This window comes from Pipistrellus kuhlii, unplaced genomic scaffold, assembly GCF_014108245.1.
Source record: "Pipistrellus kuhlii isolate mPipKuh1 unplaced genomic scaffold, mPipKuh1.p scaffold_m20_p_5, whole genome shotgun sequence".
Taxonomy (NCBI): domain Eukaryota; kingdom Metazoa; phylum Chordata; class Mammalia; order Chiroptera; family Vespertilionidae; genus Pipistrellus; species Pipistrellus kuhlii.
In genome coordinates this window covers 20,588,654-20,604,419 of record NW_023425551.1, presented here as the reverse complement: position 1 = coordinate 20,604,419, position 15,766 = coordinate 20,588,654, and the positions used below count along the sequence as shown (strand labels likewise).

The 15,766-nt window shown below is 36.4% G+C and overlaps 1 protein-coding gene across 12 annotated transcripts in view; it reads left to right on the top strand.

Moving 5' to 3' along the window:
* Positions 1-14,820, top strand: part of REPS1 (RALBP1 associated Eps domain containing 1) — a 73,241-nt gene extending 58,421 nt beyond the window's left edge. For 7 of the 12 annotated variants that reach the window (XM_045573383.1, XM_036413452.2, XM_036413451.2 and 4 more), the window contains 8 exons: positions 384-456; positions 2,657-2,775; positions 3,572-3,654; positions 5,718-5,903; positions 7,589-7,684; positions 10,328-10,476; positions 11,315-11,420; positions 14,556-14,820. In XM_045573383.1, the coding sequence (XP_045429339.1) occupies positions 384-456; positions 2,657-2,775; positions 3,572-3,654; positions 5,718-5,903; positions 7,589-7,684; positions 10,328-10,476; positions 11,315-11,420; positions 14,556-14,624 (881 nt within the window). In that variant the 3' untranslated portion in view covers positions 14,625-14,820. The remainder of the gene's footprint in view (positions 1-383; positions 457-2,656; positions 2,776-3,571; positions 3,655-5,717; positions 5,904-7,588; positions 7,685-10,327; positions 10,477-11,314; positions 11,421-14,555) is intronic. The other 5 variants (XM_036413449.2, XM_036413444.2, XM_036413448.2 and 2 more) reach the window with 3 other exon arrangements.
* Positions 14,821-15,766: the final 946 nt, after the last annotated feature.

Below are 15,766 nucleotides of genomic sequence, written 5' to 3'. Positions count from 1 at the left end.
ATTCATTGTCCAGCTTAATCAACATTCTGTGCATATGCCATATTGTTATATAGAATGAAATTGTAACGTATGTACTGTTTGTGATTTCTTTTATGTGACTTATTTTGAATATTTATGGTATTAAGTGTTAACTTTTCTAGATTATAACGTACACTATATGCATAGTATTTTGTTGTATAAATAAGCAATTATTTATTTGATTTATACATATTTTTTATAATATACAAAATATATTTAATTTTTTATAATAAAACTGGTATGAACTGTTAACCTGTTAGCCAGTCTGAATATTGATTTGAAACAATAATTCAGTTATATTTGGGGCACATAGAGTTAAAGTGAAAAAATGATTATTATTAAGTAGACTATATTCCATTTATCAGCAGATGGTTACAGTAGTTCAGACTCTTTTACTTCAGACCCAGAACAGATCGGGAATAATGTAACTCGTCAAAGGTCAGTATTTCTGTCAATAAAAAAGCATATTAAAAAAATATCTTGTTACATTTTAATATTTAAAATTATATAGGACCAAGTATAAACTACATATTTAGTTCTTCACTTCTCTGAAGGCTGTCAGGTTATCTATTGATTTATGTAAAAGGGAAGTACTTTTGATTTTTTTCCCTTCTTGAATATAAAACAGATGAAACCCTTATGGTCTCATGGTATTCTGTGGAAGGTTTAAGAAGGACTGATAACTTCTTGACAGTAGCAATTTAATACAGTCCTTTTTTAGGTAAACTGAGTCTCTTTAAGTAATAAATGTGCAGATTTCCTTTTATAGCCTTACTAGAGGCTCATTGCACAAGGACTTGTGCAATGGGCCTTCCTTCCCCTGGCTGCCATCACTGGTTTTCCTCTGGCACCCGGGACCCAGGCCTTCACTCCAGCTAGAGCGAGGCTTGGCTTCTCTGCTCCACCGCAGTGGAGAAGCCAAGCCTCTTCAGTCTTTAGTCCTCAGTCATCTTCAGTCTTTAGTCTTCACCTGCATATGCATATTAACCCGCCATCTTTGTTGGGTTAATTTGTATACTCACTCCTGATTGGCTAGTGGAGGTAGAGTCAATTTTCATATTTTTATTTTATTAGTGTAGATGGCAAATACCAAAAGAATTCTATGTTTAAAATGCTATCCAGAATCCCAGCCCGGTGTTGGGCTACCTATCTACCCTGAAGATCTGTGTTCCATATAACTTTTCAGGCATAAACTAAAAAGGTGAGGGTGGAAAGGGTTTGTCTTCAAGGGCTTTGCCATCCACAGAACACTGTCTGCAGGACAGAAGCATCTTTCTCCTCTCACTTCTGAGGTGTGGTAAGTATCGTTCTGATATACGCCTAGAACAGTGTTTCCCAAACTTCTCTCATGATGAGAATCACCTGGTGAGTTGTTAAAATACAGATTCCTGAATCCCAACTAACTACAATATAAGTATACAATTTTACCTATATGTTTCCAAAAATTCTAGTTTAGAACAAGAGAAATGGATTCTGAGAAAAGATCATGAGATTTGGTCTTTAGATCACATCAGTGCCTTCCTGTACGTAACAAAGCAATCTTTTAGAAATCTTTATAAGTTACTTAACTATAAGTATACAATTTTACCTATATGTTCCCAAAAATTCTAGTTTAGCACTTCTTAGTTGGGATTCAGGAATCTGTATTTTAACAACTCCACCAGGTGATTCTCATCATGAGAGAAGTTTGGGAAACACTGGCCTAGAGGATGTAGAGAGAGGCTGGTAATATAGAATCACCAAAGATCTTAGAGCCAGAGGCTGCTTCTTTATAGTTCTTCCTGTGTTTCTTAAAATTCTCAGTCATCTTGGTTTTTATTCTGCTTTTTATCCCTATAAGTGAAGATTAGATTTCCAGAGTCCATGAGACTCTTTTCAGAATATAGAAAAAGTTGGTGGGAAAGAAGTGCATCTCCAGGTGAGGTGAGCATGAGTACAGCCACCTCTAAAATGGGATGGCCTGTGGTAACACAGAATGGGAACTGCAGATAGTGAGCCAGATTGTACCTCAACTTGCCAAACTCCAGACTTTAAGCTGAAAACTGTCCATGTTTGAAAGTAGAGTTTGTTTGTTTTTTTAAGATTTTTTCATTGATTTTTAGAGAGAGAGGAAGGGGAGGGAGAAAAAGAGAAACATCATAAGAGAGAAACATTGATTGGCTACCTCCTGCATGCCCCTTACCATGGATCAAACCCACAACCCAAGTATATGCCTTGACTGGGAATCTAACCAGCTACTTTTCTGTGCATGGGATGGTATTTGCAGAACCCTGAACCACATTGGTCAGGGTTAGAGTTTTTGTTTTTTTAAAAATAAATATTTTAAACAAATATTTATAATTGAATGGGGAAACATTACACTAGTTTTGCAGTTTACCTCAAATTCTTGTTAATAACTTTTCAGTTTTTTTTGAAATATTGTTAAATGTAAAATTATACTTTATAAAAAAGATTACTTGCCATATTAAATAACTACTTGTGGAATGCACATCACAAATAGTACTGGCTTTACTCATTGTAATATGTGTATACCTACTTGAGAAAATATCCTTTGCTGCTTAGCCAAGTTTGAATGCTTACAAAGAAAAAGCTCCAGTATCAGTAGCATGACCAACTGCAATGTGGTGACTTTTTGCAGGTCTCATTCAGGAACATCCCCTGATACCACTGCACCACCACCCCCCCCTCCAAGGCCACAGCCCTCGCATTCTAGATCGTCATCTTTAGACATGAATCGGACCTTTACAGTCACCACAGGTAGGGGTTAGAGCCGTGAATCAAATTAGCATCTGATTTAAAGTCATTAAGGGCACACAACACCTTATTTTCTCAACAAGTCTGTTTTCATATTTATCCAAAGAAAAAATTTAAAAAGTATCAGAGAGGGAATTTTTTTCTTAATGTCTGTCTAAACTGTGTTGAATTCAAGTGATAAAGATGGGAACCTGAGAGATGCCACAGAGATTGTAAAAGTACGATATGGTGATATCAAAAAGGAAAAGCTAATAGGTCTTAAGTTAGCAACAAAATAGAGAGAGAACCCACAGCTTACTCCAATATTTTAATTTTTATATAATCTGTTATTATTGTTGATTAAAATAAAAAGTTAAGACAGTGGGTAACGATGTCCTGTTTGGACATTGTGCGTTTGGAATTATGAGGAAAAAGAAATAATCAACAGGTCACTGGATTTGTGGGCTAAGAAAGATGAATCCATTATTTGAGAATCATTTTCATAGAAACAATAGAGTGAAGTATTAATTAAAAGAGAAAATTGGAAGTCCTCATAGTCGATAGCTAAAGATCAGTCAAAATGTGGAAGGAAAACCAAGACTGTGTAGTATTATGGAAACAAGGAGGAACATGTCAAGAGTTCCCTGTGCAGTTGAACAAGAGAAATGGATTCTGAGAAAAGACCATGATATTTGGCCATTAGATCACATCAGTGCCTTCCTGTACGTGACAAAGCAATCTTTTAGAAATCTTTATCATTTGATCATATTCATTCAATCTGTTCTACTAGCAAAGTAATTGTAGACTTAATAAAAAGAAGACTTGTGTATTCACACAGGACAACAACAGGCTGGAGTTGTTGCCCATCCTCCTGCCGTGCCTCCAAGACCACAGCCTTCACAGGTATTCTGCAACGTATTCATAAACACCATGATTAACTGTTACGTATTTGATTCTATTCTAGAATTATTTTTAAGATCCAGAATTACCAAATTTTCATTCGTGCTGAGCATTTAATTCAGGGAAAATAAATCTTTATTTTGAAAGAAAATTCCAATAATAATTTCAGTTATTTTTTTAAAGAAGCTGCTAGTAAACCAAATGATAGTGTTTTGACAAAGGAGAGTTTAGTTGAAAGAACTGGATTGGGAGATAGGAGATGTCCGTCTGTGTCTTGGATCTAGCAGTGACTCAGAGACCTCACTGTGTTGTTCTGGATGGTTACTGCGTCAGTAAAGGAAGTGTCAGATGACATCTGCATCCCTGCCAGGTTGAAATTGTTTTGATATGCACAAAACTATTATGTTCCAGGGTAGATTCTGGATTATAGCTGTTAGTTTTATGTCACTGACTGACTACCTGAGTACTGAATTTACATGAGTGAATTTGGTTGACTTTTTTGAGTTAGAGTCTTAAAATGAAGTTGAGTATTTGCAGTTAAAAAGAGGGTTTCTTAATCATTAAAGATGCTGAAATTTGAATATTCCAGTATTTATTTTATCTAAAGTGCCAGCAAAAATATTCTTACTGGGGTTAAGCTGTGAAACCCAATGAGTTGATCTCTTGAATCAAGAACCTGTCTAGTGGGGAAGACAACTATAAAGAATTGTAAGGGCAACAGTAGATGCGTTTATGAGATGTTTTGCTATATCTTTACTTATTAGTAAAGTCAGGGATCACATTGAAAAGATAAAAGTGAAGGAAGTAACAATTAAGTAGAGACTTGAAAGATAAAGTAGTACTGCTTTGGGAGAAGGCTTTCCAACCAGACAAAATGGCATCCACAAAGTCATACACGTGTGGGGTAAGACTTAAAGGAAAATGAGTTTAGAACAGTTGGAATGATGGGAAAGGAAACTGAAGAGGTCTGAAAGGGGCAGAGCATCTCCTATATCATAAGAAGGATACACTTTTTTTTAGAGGAGATGGAAACTTTTTAACAGTTAAAGCAAGGAACAGATTTCTGATACATTCCAGAAGCGTCCTGTACTTCCTTTGTCATAAAACTTTCATGCTTTATTTTAATTCCTTGTAAACCTACATCTCAACCTGCAGTAGACTGTCAGCTTTATTGAGCATGGATTTTATTTGTTTTGTTCATTATTATAACCAGAATGCTTTGCCAAAAGTAGATAGTCAAAAAAATATATTTTTGATTGAAGATTGTAGAAGGATTGGTCTGGCAAAGAAGTAGAGCAGCGTTTTTCAACCGCTGTTCCGCGGCACACTAGTGTGCCGCGAGATGTTGCCTGGTGTGCCGTAGGTGCAGACAAGACAAGAATTTTATAATTTTTCACTATTTTGTTTACTTAATATTTCATAATAAAGTAATTATAAAATACTTTCTTTGTGTTTATTTGATTCCTATTCAAGAGAATTACTTTATATATAGTCAATATAGGCACAGAGTTAAATTTTTTAACATTTTCTAATGGTGGTGTGCCTCGTGATTTTTTTCATGAAACAAGTGTGCCTTTGCCCAAAAAAGGTTGAAAAACACTGAAGTAGAGGATAAATTGAAGGAAAGCCCATGGAAGTGTTGGAAGGATAATTAGCACACTAGTTTTTACACTTTAAAAAATAATCTTTTTATAAACATAAACATTTTAAAAAAAAATAACTTGTTTGAAGAACAAACAATTGCGCAGTAGCCCAATTAAGAAAAAAAAAAGATGCAAGTGGGAATAGAACCTAACTTTTCCTTCTCCTTATGCTTATGCTCTTTCTTTGCAATAAGAATTTTGTAAAGCTATTTGTTTTATTGGGGTTTTGCATCTTTTTTTTTTTTTTTTTTTAGTGTCTTAGCGTTTCTCTTCTGGGTTTTTTAGAGCTAAATGTTCCTGTAGGTCACCTCCCTGAATTTACAGATATAACAGAGCATCTTTTTAATAATATGTTAAAAGAGGCCACTTGGTGACTGGTACACCAATGAACTGTTTGTTCTTCTATTCTGAACCATTGTGCAGGCGCCTGGTCCCACAGTGCATCGCGCAGTGGATGCCGATGGCATGATAGCTCACACTAGTACCTCACCTCAGCAGATACCAGAGCAACCAAATTTTGCAGATTTCAGCCAATTTGAAGTATTTGCTGCATCAAATGTAAATGAAGAACAAGATGATGAAGCTGAGAAACATCCAGAAGTCTTGCCGGTCAGTTTTTAAGGGCTTATCTAATTTTCCACGGGGACTCTTTCCATATCTTTAGAGCTGGTCTGTAAACAGAGGAGCCTCTAAAAGAGCAGATATTAGAGTGAACATCAGTGAGCAAAATATCTGGGGCTGCTGCTGGTTGGAGATTATTTATATTCCCTAGGCCAGTACTTCTCAGTTTTTCCCTTGTCCTTAGACTCCTGCTAATTGCAGTGTATTGCTTTAATAAGAATCAGAATCTTCGGTGAGCATTGTAGAAACTAGACTCAATTTTGAAAAAATACAGGAAAACAAGCATTGCTTGGATGCTCTTTTAAGTCTATCATTTTATATTGGCTGCATTTTTAACTTAAAGACAAGCTTTATAAAAGATTTTTGTTATGAAGTATATCAATTATGTCTACCTTTTGTTAAGTGAATGAATTGAATTTGTATTCCACTATTTTGTAGAATGTACAAAAGAGCTAACAAGGTCATTATCACCCTCTGTATAAACAGTCAGCTCAGTATATTGCTTTGTAACCTCTTTAATTTGATATGTCATCAGAATTGGAAGAAAATATTTTTAAATAAATAAATTTTTAATAAAAAAAAAAGAATCAGAATCTGAGTGGGAGTAGCTGTTGTGTGAAAAACACTGTTCTGGGGTTGCTTTTTTTTTTTTTTTTTTTTTTAATCCTCACCCGAGGATATTTTTCCATTGATTTTTAGAGAGAGGGACAGACAAAGAAACATTGATGTGAGAGAAACACATTGATTGGTTGCCTCCTGCACATGCCCAACTATGGCCCGGGCCTGGGACAGGGAGGAGCCTGCAACATGTCCTTGACCAGAATCGAACTTGGGACCCTCCAGTCCCCAGGCCAACGCTCTATCCGCTGAGCCAAACCAGCTGGGACTGGGGTTGCATCTTAATGCTAAGCTTCTGATTGTGTGATGTGGTGAAGATATCCATGTAGCAGTAGGCTGTGGTTGCCATAGCTTGTATGAGAATAAGTCACTTTAGTTAGACTTACAGACTACAGGATGCCAAAATGTACCATAATCTCTGGTACAATGCTCCTGGAGACTCTTTTACTTCTAGTTGCAAGACCTTCTCTAGGGGTCCCTGACTTCACTAACTATAAATGTGGGATTGGAGGGACCACATGAATTCTAAAACCTTGGTTCTGATTGTCTCAACCCAAATTGAGCCTCTCTGACAGATCCCAAAATCCATGTTCATTTGACAGGCATCATTTAGACAAAGGTTTCTCATAGATCTGATCCGTAAAAAATTTTCTAGCCACTTCTTCAAGCCTGTAACCTGTCTCACAGTGGAATCACAGGGTATGGCCTGGACCTCCAGGGGAGAACCTGAAGGGAAGTACCAGTGTGCACAAGGTGCTGGTCGTCAGGCCCCTGGGTGGGTGCATCCCTCCCAAGCTCAAGAAATGCCTAAATTCCCTCTGGCTTCTCCTCAGCCCTTCTCTTCCCCCTCAGATCTATTACCTTCCCTCCTCTCTGCTCTTCAGTCATAGAGAATGGTTATTTTACAGGGTTTTCTCAAATTCCTTCTCATTTTCATTTCAGATTCCTTATTGTCATAATATCTTCTTCACATTTTACTCTGGTGCTTTATGTATATTTTTGTGCATAATTATATATTGCTTATACATAATTAGTAATAATATATTCATTTCTAGGTTGAAAAAGTTTCTGATCCTGCAAGTTCTCTTCGAGTTGCCAAAACAGATAGTAAAATTGAAGAAAAGACAGCTGCTAATGCTCCTGCCAATGTGGTATGCAAGAAGTTTTTTTATAATATTGACTAGAGTCTTTTATAATATTGAAATTCGTGCATGGGGGTGTGTGTCTCTCAGCCCAGTCTGCACCCTCTTCAATCTGGGACCCCTTGAGAGATGTCTAGCTGCCCTCTTGCAATCCAGGACTGCTGGCTCCCAAATATTTGCCTGTCTGCCTTCCTGATTGCCCCTAACAGCTTCTGCCTTCCAACCTGATAGACCCCTAACCACTCCCCTGACAGACTGATTGATGCCTAACTGTTCTCCTGCCAGCCTGTTTGCCCCTAACTGCCCTTTCTTGCAGGCCTGGTCCCTCCCAACTGCCCTCTCCTGCTGGCCATCTTGTGGCAGCCATCTTGTGTTCACATGGGAGTAGCAATCTTTGACCACATGGGGGCAGCCATCTTGTGTGTTGGAGAGATGGTCAATTTGCATATTACTTTTTTTTATTAGTTATGATAGAGGCCTGGTGCATGAGTGGGGGTGGGAGACAGCTGGTTTGCCCTGAAGGATGACCTGGATCAGGGTGGGGGTTCCCGTGGGGCTGCCTGTTGAGGGGACTGTGGTGGTTTGCAGGCTGGCCACGCCCCTGGCAACCCAAAGGGGGAGGCCCTATATCTGGGATTTATTTATCTTTTATAATTGAAACTTTGTAGCCTTGAGCAGAGCCAAGCCTCCTGCTTGTTCCATGGATGCAGCCATTTTTGTTAGGAATTATTTATTTTCTATAATTAAAACTTTGTAGCAGAGGCCAAGGCAGGCCAGGGCTGCAAGAGCTTGGCTTCCTCTATCACTCCGCTGCTGCTGCCATTTTTGTTGGTATTTACTTATCTTCTATAATTGAAACTTTGTAGCCTTGAGTGGAGGCCTAGGCCCACTAGGGTGTGCGGAAAGCTTGGCTTCCTCCATTGTCAGGGAAACCCAAGCCTCCTGCTTGCTCTGTGGCCACAGCCATCTTGGTTGGATTAATTTGCATACTTGCTCCTGGTTGGCTGGTGGGCGTGGCTTGTGGGTATAACAATGGTTATTTGCATATTACTCTTATGAGATAGGATCATTTTGTACATAAAAAAGAGATAATTTATACTTTTTAAGATTCTAAAGATGACAAAAATCTTAGAAATAAAGTTACAGAACATCTAACCCATTCCTGTCACTGTAGCATCTTTAATCTGTCTCAGCATATGATCTTCCTGTAAACTATTCTAGATAATAGTCTATCATCCATATGAATACATGCCACAGTTTTTAAAAGTTATGTGGTATTACAGTCTTCTAAGTACATAAGGTAGAACTTCATCATATTTAGGTATGTGTATTTTTAAGTATAATAGGGAAAATTATATTGACCCTCTAGGGTTAATGTTATATTCTGTGTTCTTTTCTACAACTGTTTTAGAGATAACTTTTTTCTCCAGTATTTTATGAAAAATTTTTAAGCATACAGAAAAATTGAAAGAATTTTACATTGAATATCAATATTTTATCATACTTTATCACATATCTTTCTATTCTTGTATCTTATCTATATCAGCAATTTCTAACCTTTTTTATCTATGGCACATATAAACTAATTCCTAAAAATCTGTAGCACACCAAAAAATATGTTTTTTTGCAAAAAAATAGATATACTTTTGATTCATTCAAACCAAATGCCTATTGTGTTTTGCTGTTGTTATTTTTCTACTTGAAGTGTAAGGGAAAAGAGGACATTGACTCTAACTGAACTCAAGAATTGCATGTTTTAAAAGTTTTTGCAGCACTCTGGTTGGAAATTACTGATCTATGTCAATCCTTAACTGCTATTTGCATACTTTCCCCTTGAAAGAAAAATTTTGCTCATTTCCCCCCCTATTTTCATCCTGACATTTCTGATAGTTATTAAAGTAGCATTTGTTTCTGAAAGTACTTAAGTTCTACTTTTTGAATACTTTATTATTTACTACATTAGTAATTTTCTGTGGTGTTTTTTAATAGTTAATTTTTCTCAGCACTTATTAACAAATTAAATATAGCAGTTAACCAAAGAGATGGCAGTTGAGTCTTTTCATTTGTTAACAAGTCAAGTCAGGCTATGGAAATTTTAAAATACCATATTTGATTCTGTTGAAGACAGATTCACAGTTTCCAACAAAATATCTATTTATTTTCATTAGTTATAATTATTATGCACCTTAGTGAAGCGTTTTTTTTAACAGTGTCTAACTTACCACTTTATAAATGGCTTTATTTATTAAGATGATGTATTTTAGTATTTTGAATAGGAAACTTTATGGTGATAATGGGTGTACATTCCTGGACACTTTCTTTTATATTTTTTGAACAGATATATATTGAGCACGTTATGATCATGTTAAATCTGTGATTATTACAGTCTTGAGTCAGATTCAGGTCTGATGTTAGCCTTTAAAAATTGTCTAGTCAGTACATTCACAATTGTGATGTCAAGTAGAAACATCTCCTATTATAACTTACGTCAGGTGTTGCTACAAATTAAAAATTGTTTTAAAGTAGGAAGAGTGATTTAATTTTTGGAGAATAAGTGGCTTTTACAGAAAGCAAATGACGTTGACAAAATTCTGATTAACCATGAATGTCTTCAGGAAATGCTTCATTATTAATGGAATTCTTGTCTTCCAGGGCAAAGGTACAACACCTCTTGCTCCACCACCCAAACCTGTTCGAAGAAGATTAAAATCAGAAGATGAGTTAAGGCCTGAAGTTGATGAACATACACAAAAGACAGGTGTCTTAGCTGGTGTTCTTGCATCACAGCCTTCTATTCCTAGGTAATCAAAGCTATCCTAAATACAGTTAATTACTAGGAACAAAAAGTACAGCAATTAAAAATATCAAACAGAAAGAAATTATGGTCAGACTAGTTCTGTAGTTGAAGAAAGCTTCTTAATTGTTGCTCTTTGAGAGTTTTCTCATTTATGAATACATAGAGTATTCTTTCCACTTTTCTATTATTAAGTTCTTTTTCCAATTTCATTTTAGTACTCTATTGCACACTTTTAAAAATTAATAGTGTAGGGTAACACTGATATTTTAACTCTAGTTCTTTTAGACCAGGACTTTTGATATTTTAACTCTAGTTCTTTTAGACCAGGACTTTGCAGGCTAGGTCTTATGGGCCAAGATCAGCACATGCTCTGTGTTTATAAGTGCCATGAGGTATGGCTTTTACATTTTTGTAAAAAGAGAGAGAAAGAGAGAGAGAGAGAGAGAGAGAGAGAGAGAGAGAGACAGACAGACAGACAGACAGACAGACAGACAGACAGACACACGGGGGGGTGGGGGAGGGAGAGAGGGAGAGAAAACACAGAAATATGGCCCTCAAAAAAGTATTTACTGTCTGGCCATTTATAGAAAAAGTTTGCTGATGCCTGCTCTAGACTAACAAGTTATTTTACAGAAGAAGAAGAATTAAAACAATAACAAAAAGTAAGCTTCTGAAATGTAGATACTTTTGGTTGCCATTGAAACTAAGTGAGGTTAAGCTAGATTGATAAGGCAAAAAATACTATTTTTCTGGTTTACAGGTAGATCATGAAAGAATGGAGAGAATTTAAAGATAAGAAATGACAAGGTTGTTTACTTATTTTGCCCACTTTATCTCCTCAGGTCTGTTGGGAAAGATAAAAAAGCTATTCAGGCATCAATTAGACGCAATAAGGAAACCAACACAGTTTTGGCCAGATTGAATAGTGAATTGCAGCAACAATTAAAGGTAATGTGGTTTCTGAATGTTTGGGAAGTTCCTTGGGCACAGAGCATCTCAGGGTTGAACTGGAAATTAGAGGTGATCCAGCAATGCTTATATTAGTATGAAACTTGCCGTGTAGCAAGAGAAATATGTATCTAAAATGTTTTATATGCCTTTGAGACTTTTAATATTAAAAAGAATATTTTATATTAAATGCTGATACGATTACCTTATAAAGGCATCGATATTTTTATAATGTTCCTTTACTTTTCATAATGAAACACCGGAGAGGAAATATGGTGACCTTAGGTACCTCTAAGATCACATACATGGCTCTCTCTACTCTCTTATTTAATTCTGATTTCAGTGTTGTCAACTTATCCTTTTATTAAAGATAACTCAGATTCTCTTAAAGAGGCTAAACAGGTCTAAAGAAGAAGAGGGATGGAGGTAATTTAGATCATCTTGCATGTGGAAAAAAGCTTAAATAGAAGTGCTTAGGGACCAGTGTGTGTTCCTGTCATCTGTACTTGAGAGAAATAGTTTTGTTTTTCTTACTTACTCTAGTCAAAATTTTTTTCAATCCCTGTGAATAAAAATTAACAACCAGAATTATTTATGGCTTAACATTATTAAGCATTCATGTTTTATAAACCAGTGTTTCTCAAACCTTAACATGTGTCTAGTTAATCTGGGGTCATGATAAATGCAAATTCTGATTCATATTAGGTATGGAGTAGACCCTGAGAATTCTGCATTTCCCATAAGCTTCAGATATTAGAGATGTTGCTGGGCTGTTGACCAGCTTTGGGTAGCAAGGTTGTAAACCACAAAAATGAATAAAAAAAGAGTTTTCAGAAATGTAAAATGAATACAGAGTTTGTTCATTTCCATACCATTGTGTTCATATCCTCATCCAGCATTTGTCACACTGTCCTGGAGTTATTATCTGTGGCACATTTGTCTGTGCTCTACTAAACTGAACTCACCAAGGATAAATTATAATTATTTCTATTTAGGATAACTATATAATGTATGCCTAAACTTTTTATTAAAAAGATTTTTTTATTACAAAGAAGGAGTGAGGTGTTGTTAGTACTTAGGCCAGGACATCAGAGGTAAACTGGAATTGTCCTAGATAAACTTGGAACCGTCTTGTCTCCAACCCCTAAACCTAGCACATGTTAGGTTTTTAGGGTTCCCAGACCCACTTCCAATATTAGGAGGCAGTCCCCCATGCCAATAAAGAGTTCTGACACTGGCAGGGTCTCTGAGAATTCAGCTCAATTCTGACACTGTCTTCCTGGAGATAATGCTAGATTCTAGAGGCTAAGAGCTTCTGACCAACTGGCTATAGATGGAAGTTCCAATAGCACCACTCCCCACCTCCTCCAACTAAGAATGCTAATCTCACAAGTACAGGTTGTTAGTGGTACTTCTGACCAACTGCCTACAAATTAGAGGTTCACATAGCCCCCTCCTGGGGTTCCATTAATTTGCTAGTACAGAGAAATGTGTTCCTTATTAAGAACACTGATTTTATATGGCAAGGTATATGGGAGCAAAGAGCTTCCATGCCTTCAGCAGGCTGCACTCTCCCACACCTCCATATTCTCACCAATCCAGAAGCTCTCCATATACTGTCCTGAGGGTTTTTACAGAAGCTTCATTATTAGGCATTATTGATTAAATCATTGGAGGGGCCTGTTGATTCAACCTTCAGTCAGGATGGGACTGAAAGTTCCAGCTTTCTAATCGCTTGGTTGGTTCTCCTGGCAACCAGCCTTAGGTGCTTTCCAAAAGTCATTTTCATTAGTTTAACAAGATACGTTTCCCCCACCCCAAATGTTTGGGAAATTCCGAGGGCTTTTAGGAGCCTTAAGCCAGGAATTGTGGATGAAGACCAAATATTTATTAGATATACAGAGTTTGGGTATCTGAATGACAAATGTATTATTTCTTATAAATCATAATATCGCTTTAGGCCTTAGATAAATGTCTGTTGAATGAATATTTTTGCAAAATTATTTGATCAAGAAGACATAGTTGGTCTATGATTATAAATTTGGTTTGTTGTAAAGAAAGAGTATAAAACTAAGGACAAGCTTGCTAATACCAAACTGAAGACGAAAATTTTGTTCATAGGTGTTTTTCTGAAGAACGAAAGAAAACCATAGAAACATGTATATAGGAGCCATTTTAAGAATCACCCTTCTCATTATTTCAGAGAACAGAAAATAGGAAGTATGGTACCAAATAGGGAAAGGTAGTTCTGATTGAAATACGATACTATCAGTATTATGGGGGAGGGGAGGGAAGGAAAGTAGATAAATTAAAATTTACTGGCCATCTGCAAAGACTGCTCAAAATCAACAGTGATTAGAAATTCTATTGCAAAATAAGTTTATTCTTTGTGAAACTGAAATTCAAAACGAGGTTCAGGCATTGCTATAACCATTGTAATCACCAGGGGAAAGTCTTTTAGTTAATTTATCTACAGTTATTGCAGGGAATAGGATTCACACATAATAGCCATTGTTGTGGCAGAACACATGGTCAGCCAGCACTCTGAGAGGAAAGTTTAACATTTATTTCGCAGATCTGCCAGCCCAGGGGAATTCCGGATACAAAGCCTAATCTGAACAGATGGGGAGTCTCTGACCTATGTAACTCCTTCGTGGCTGGCCCCTGAGGGTCCCCGCAGCTCCACAGGGCCTTGGCGGGCCTGCGGGCCTGCTCTGCAGCTCCGCCCTAGTCAGCCGTGGCAGGGCCTGGGGTTATGCTCTGCAGCTCTGCTCAAGTCAGAACGGGGAAGTAAGACTACAGTTTTAACCGGATACTGAACTAGGTTGTAAGCCCCCCATTTACCTTTTCACCATCATTTGCAAATATTGTCTTTTCTAATAAGTAAACAACAAAGAAAACCACATTTTATTACCCTGATTTATATAATAAAAATATTTTAATAGCATATTTTAAAATTACATACATAAAGAAACATTTCTAAGGTGTCTTTTTAAAAAATGAACAGCTATCCCTTTGTTTTCTTAACAAATTTAAATTGTTTTTTTTTATTTTTTTTTTTATGCAGAGCTGTTGTTAGATGTGCCTTAATTTTTATAGATGTTGGAACATAACTTGGCTTTGCATCTTTTTCAGGATGTTCTTGAGGAGAGAATTTCCCTGGAAGTTCAACTGGAACAACTTCGACCATTCTCTCACCTCTAAGCCAATTGCCGTTAACTGTGAACATGCCCATTTTTAAGCAGTTTTGAGTTCAAGCCAATTTGGAGGCCCAAACATTCAGCTCACTGCTTAACTCAACATTAAATTTTATGATTCTGTTTTGCCCTATATGTTCACCATTGTATTTAAGTATCTTTTATTTTTTAATTTCAACAATAAAAGGGTCAGGATGACTTTTTCTTGAGGGTATATTGTGTTTGTTGGCACAGCCCACCCTTGTTATTCCAAAGCATCAGTAATACATAACGTTGGTCCATTAGACTTATGTGGCCAAAACTTCACACTGATTTGATTTAAAAAGAATGGGTTTCTTTTTACATCTCAAGCATATTTGCAAAAGGAGTCAAAGTTAAGTAAATTTGTCTTCTCTTAAGTTAAATGTTTTACATAAAGCATCTATATTTGTTCTGTAAAATCCTTTAAAATTAGTTTCCTTTTTAAATTTTTTATTTGAAGAACTGTGTTGGATAAGACCTTCTTTAACCATAAGCTCTGCAGTAATCGGCGTTCTCTGGAGTCCTTAGTATTTTCAGCGTTCTCCGTGTCAACTTGGGGCTCAGGTTCTATATTATTTTATTTATGAAAATTTGATCAGTTTCACCAGTAACTTAAAATTGTTTTGTGTGAGATTTTAATTCAGCTGCATTCAAACATATGAAATAGCTATGAAGATAGACCTTTCTTAATTACACCCTAAAAGTTGAAGGGAAAGTGTTGAACCAACACTTTCACAAACAACCTAAACACTTGCAAACATCACTGCTTTTTGCATGACTTATACACTTAACTCTCAATTAAAAGCTTATACTAGTCAGTCTCCACAGAGATTATTTTCAAGTAATATGTTTTAAAACTTCTAAGGACATTAATTATTCACACACAAAAATTAGAAATATCTTAGAATCTCTATCTTCAGCCATCAGAATCTCTACAGCAGTGGTTCTCAACCTGTAGGTTGCAACCCACAGGTTGAGAACCACTTGCAGGGTTGCCTAAGACCATCAGAAAACACAGATATTTACATTATGATTCATTCACAATAACAAAATTACAGTTATGTAGTAGCAACGAAAATAATTTTATGATTGGGGGTCACCACAACATGGGGAACTGTATTAAAGGGT